This window comes from Aristolochia californica, unplaced genomic scaffold (assembly GCF_029961685.1).
Source record: "Aristolochia californica isolate CCGP_79_NKW_82.1479 unplaced genomic scaffold, dmAriCali1.0.hap1 SCAF_7, whole genome shotgun sequence".
Classification (NCBI taxonomy): domain Eukaryota; kingdom Viridiplantae; phylum Streptophyta; class Magnoliopsida; order Piperales; family Aristolochiaceae; genus Aristolochia; species Aristolochia californica.
In genome coordinates, this window is record NW_027182268.1 from 2,348,067 (window position 1) to 2,351,585 (window position 3,519).

The window sequence follows — 3,519 nt, forward strand, 5'->3', positions numbered from 1 at the left end:
CCTCAATGGCCACCTTACTGAAATATGGAACAACCTCCGGGGTATATTGATCCTCTTTTTCCCACTCATGTTTGTCTGTTAAAGAAAGCTCTCTATGGCCTCGCCTCGTGCCTGGTTTCAGTGTTTCAACTCCTTTCTTCTCACACTTGGGTTTTCTTACAGCCGTGCTGACACCTCTCTCTTTGTCTTTCATCAACACTCTAGCCTTAGATATTTACCTCTTTATGTTGATGACATTATTATTACTGGCAATAATCCATCTCTGCTTGACAGCTTTACTCATAAGCTTCATTCTGAGTTTGCTACCAAGGATTTGGGCTCCCTCAGTTACTTTCTTGGTCTTGAAGCTTTGCCCACTTCTGATGGTCTATTTATCAGTCAGTTAAAATATGCTCGGGATATTCTCACCGCGCTCAGTTGCTTGACAGCAAACCTATTCACACTCCCATGGTTGTTTCCCAACACTTGTCTGTTGATGGTTCTCCTTTCTTTGATCCTACTCTCTATCGGTCTCTGGTTGGCGCCCTTCAATATTTGACCATTTCGCGCCCAGATATTGCTCATGCTGTTAATTCTATCAGCCAATTTTTGCACGCTCCTACTGAAGATCATTTTCTTGCTGTTAAACGTATTCTTCGCTATGTTAAGGGCACTCTCCATTTTGGCCTTAGTTTTCGTCCATCCACTGTTCCCAGTGCGCTAGTCGCCTATTCGGATGCTGACTGGGCTGGTTGCCCCGATACTTGTCGTTCCACATCAGGCTACTCCATTTATGTTGGTAACAATCTCGTTTCTTTGAGTGCAAAGAAGCAACCCACTGTCTCCCGCTCCAGTTGTGAATCTGAGTATCGCGCCCTAGCTATGACCGCTGCTGAACTTCTTTGGCTTACGCATCTTTTGCATGATCTCAAGGTCCCAGTTCCATAGCCGCCCTTGCTCTTATGCGACAACAAAAATGCTATCTTCTTAAGTTCCAATCCTGTTTCACACAAGCGGGCCAAACATGTTGAATTAGATTACCATTTTCTTCAGGAACTTGTTGTTGTTGGCAAACTTCGCACCTAGTTTGTGCCCTCTCACCTACAAGTTGCTGACATCTTCACCAAAAGTATTTCTCGCCCTCTTTTTGAATTTTTCTGATCCAAGCTTCACGTTCGTTCCAATCCGACGCTTCGCTTTGCGGGGGGGTGTTGAAGATACTGCTAAAGATCTATCACTTTGATTCAAGGGTCCATTTCTGTATATTCCGTTGAGGATAATTAGCCCTGATTACAGGCTAATTCTTTGTATAATTTCCATTTCATATTGATTGTAATATTCTGTATATGGCATTGTAAAACTTGTAAATTGATCATCAACTCCACCTTCAAAGTGTGGTGGTTTTTATCAAATCCTCTCACCTACCAGGTCCAAGCTAAATCTCTTGTTTTCTCTCTTCTAGGTTATTACTTAGGTAAGGGCTATATGGGGACCCCATGATTAGGTTATCTGAGTGAGAACAACTGGAAATGAAATGGGGATTTCAATTAGTTTTGACAGAGGAGATGGGTGCCATGAAAGAGATGGAGAAAGACACTCTTTGGTGATCCAGAGTGGGCACAAGGTTAAACCTCAAATGGCCGGGCTGATTGTGGAGAATCAAAGTTTTCTTGGGCGACTCATATTGTTAGATTAGTTTAAGAGGAGAGAGGCTCTGGAGCCAAGAAGAGGGTGGTAATAGTTAAAAGGCAGGTTATGGGGGACAATTAAACAGCCCCCACGTTCTCTTCATATCTTACTCTTTTATTTTAATCTCTTCTTCACAAGAAGTCCCTTGGCAGCCTCCAATGTATTTCACCAAGGAATAAATATATACCCCGTGTTTGCTTGTGAACCTCCATAAATACTCTCTTCCCCTTGCAATCCCACTCCTTATATTCCTTTATTGCACTCTTCGCTTCCATTCTTCTTCTTTCCTCTCTGCCTTTCCTCTCCTGCGCTTCATGTAATCATGGTGGGTACTTCGTTACAGGGTTGCGTAGTCAGTAGACAGTAGACCGTTCTCTTTATTTTACCGACTTTCGATCCATCGATTGACTGAACGGTATATCTCTTTGCAGGCGATTCGGAAGCCGGCGTGGTTAGAAGCTCTGAACACGCAGAGATTCTTCGTCGGCTGCTCCACGCACGAAAATGCAAAGAAGAACGAGAAGAATATCTGCTGTTTGGATTGCTGCACCAGTATTTGCCCCCACTGTTTGCCTTCTCATCGATTTCATAGGCTTGTTCAGGTCCGGCGCTATGTTTACCATGACGTAGTGCGACTAGAAGACCTGGAGAAGCTTATCGACTGCTCAAATGTCCAGGTTCGTGAAGGCACCCTCTTTCCCTTGATTTTTCTTTTATTGCTTCCTTGCAGCTTCTGAGTTTACTATTTTTTGAATTTTGCAGGCGTATACCATTAACAGTGCCAAGGTAGTCTTCATCAAGAAGAGGCCGCAGAGCCGACAGTTCAAGGGTTCAGGCAACTACTGTACCACTTGTGACCGGAGTCTTCAAGAACCTTATATCCACTGTTCTCTTGGCTGCAAGGTAAAACCTCCATGTTCGATCAAACAAATGGGAAGACATCATGATCAGCAGTGTCTGAATTAGCCTGAGACAGAATTAGAGTCGTTTATTAGTATGGATTGCTTTCATAATTCATTCTCCTGCTGAGATGATGTAGCTTAAGCAACTGAGTCTTTCATTTTAATTCATAATTCTGCTTCATTAATGAATGAACCACTTAAATTGAATCTAAAGCAAGATTGTGCTTTTCCACAAGAATAAAAACTTATAAAAAGAACTCTGCTATATCGGATTTTTATCATTTAATTGGAATAATAACGATAATGTCAATTGCCTTCTAATGACCTAATCATTTTGGATAAATCAGGTGGAGTTTCTTCTAAAACATAACAAGGATCTCTCAGGCTGCTTAAGAACATGCAAAACACTGCAACTCAGTCCAGACTTCCTGGCACATCAGGACATAGGCGACGATGACACGAACCACTCTACGGTGGTGGATGACGACGAAGCCATGGGCTCATCGTCGGGATCGGAGAATGTGAGCCTTCCCTGCACTGAGTTCGTTAGAAAGAAGCGGAGTGGACTCTACGTATGTGCGAGATCAGCTGCCAGTATCTCCGACGAAGACATGGCCACAAGCATTAGTAGAAGGAAAGGCATTCCACATAGATCTCCTCTCTGTTAGATTTTTCTTTCTTTCTCTTTCAGGTTTCAGCCGGTGTTGTTGTTCTCTTACTACTCGGTCGAGGTTTTTGTTTTAATGGTATCACGTGATTCCCAATTCCGAGCTTTACTGTACATTTTCCAAAGGCAGTTTTTATTTAATTCCCAGTCCCATGGATATTAGGGTTTTGGTCTATTAACAAAGCCATTTAAACTTGCCACAAACCTCATTTGCAGTTTCTCGTCTCTTCCGGTCTTCTAACTCGAGTTATTTTTCTTATTTTTTAAAGCCGCGTCTCTGTA

General features: G+C 42.7%; 1 protein-coding gene across 1 annotated transcript; it reads left to right on the forward strand.

Moving 5' to 3' along the window:
• Positions 1 to 447: 447 nt before the first annotated feature.
• On the forward strand, positions 448 to 3,238 carry LOC137936201 (protein RGF1 INDUCIBLE TRANSCRIPTION FACTOR 1-like). Its single transcript, XM_068780768.1, has 4 exons — positions 448 to 912; positions 2,100 to 2,345; positions 2,431 to 2,571; positions 2,918 to 3,238. The coding sequence occupies exons 1-4, from the start codon at positions 448 to 450 to the stop codon at positions 3,236 to 3,238; spliced, it is 1,173 nt and encodes a 390-aa protein (XP_068636869.1).
• Positions 3,239 to 3,519: the final 281 nt, after the last annotated feature.

Bases quoted from the DNA above. Each gene is read 5' to 3' on its own strand.
- LOC137936201 (XM_068780768.1), top strand. From the start codon at position 448: ATGGTTGTTTCCCAACACTTGTCTGTTGATGGTTCTCCTTTCTTTGAT. The intron at 913-2,099 runs GTCCCAGTTCCA...ATCTCTTTGCAG, and splicing joins ATCTTTTGCATGATCTCAAG to GCGATTCGGAAGCCGGCGTG. The intron at 2,346-2,430 runs GTTCGTGAAGGC...TGAATTTTGCAG, and splicing joins TCGACTGCTCAAATGTCCAG to GCGTATACCATTAACAGTGC.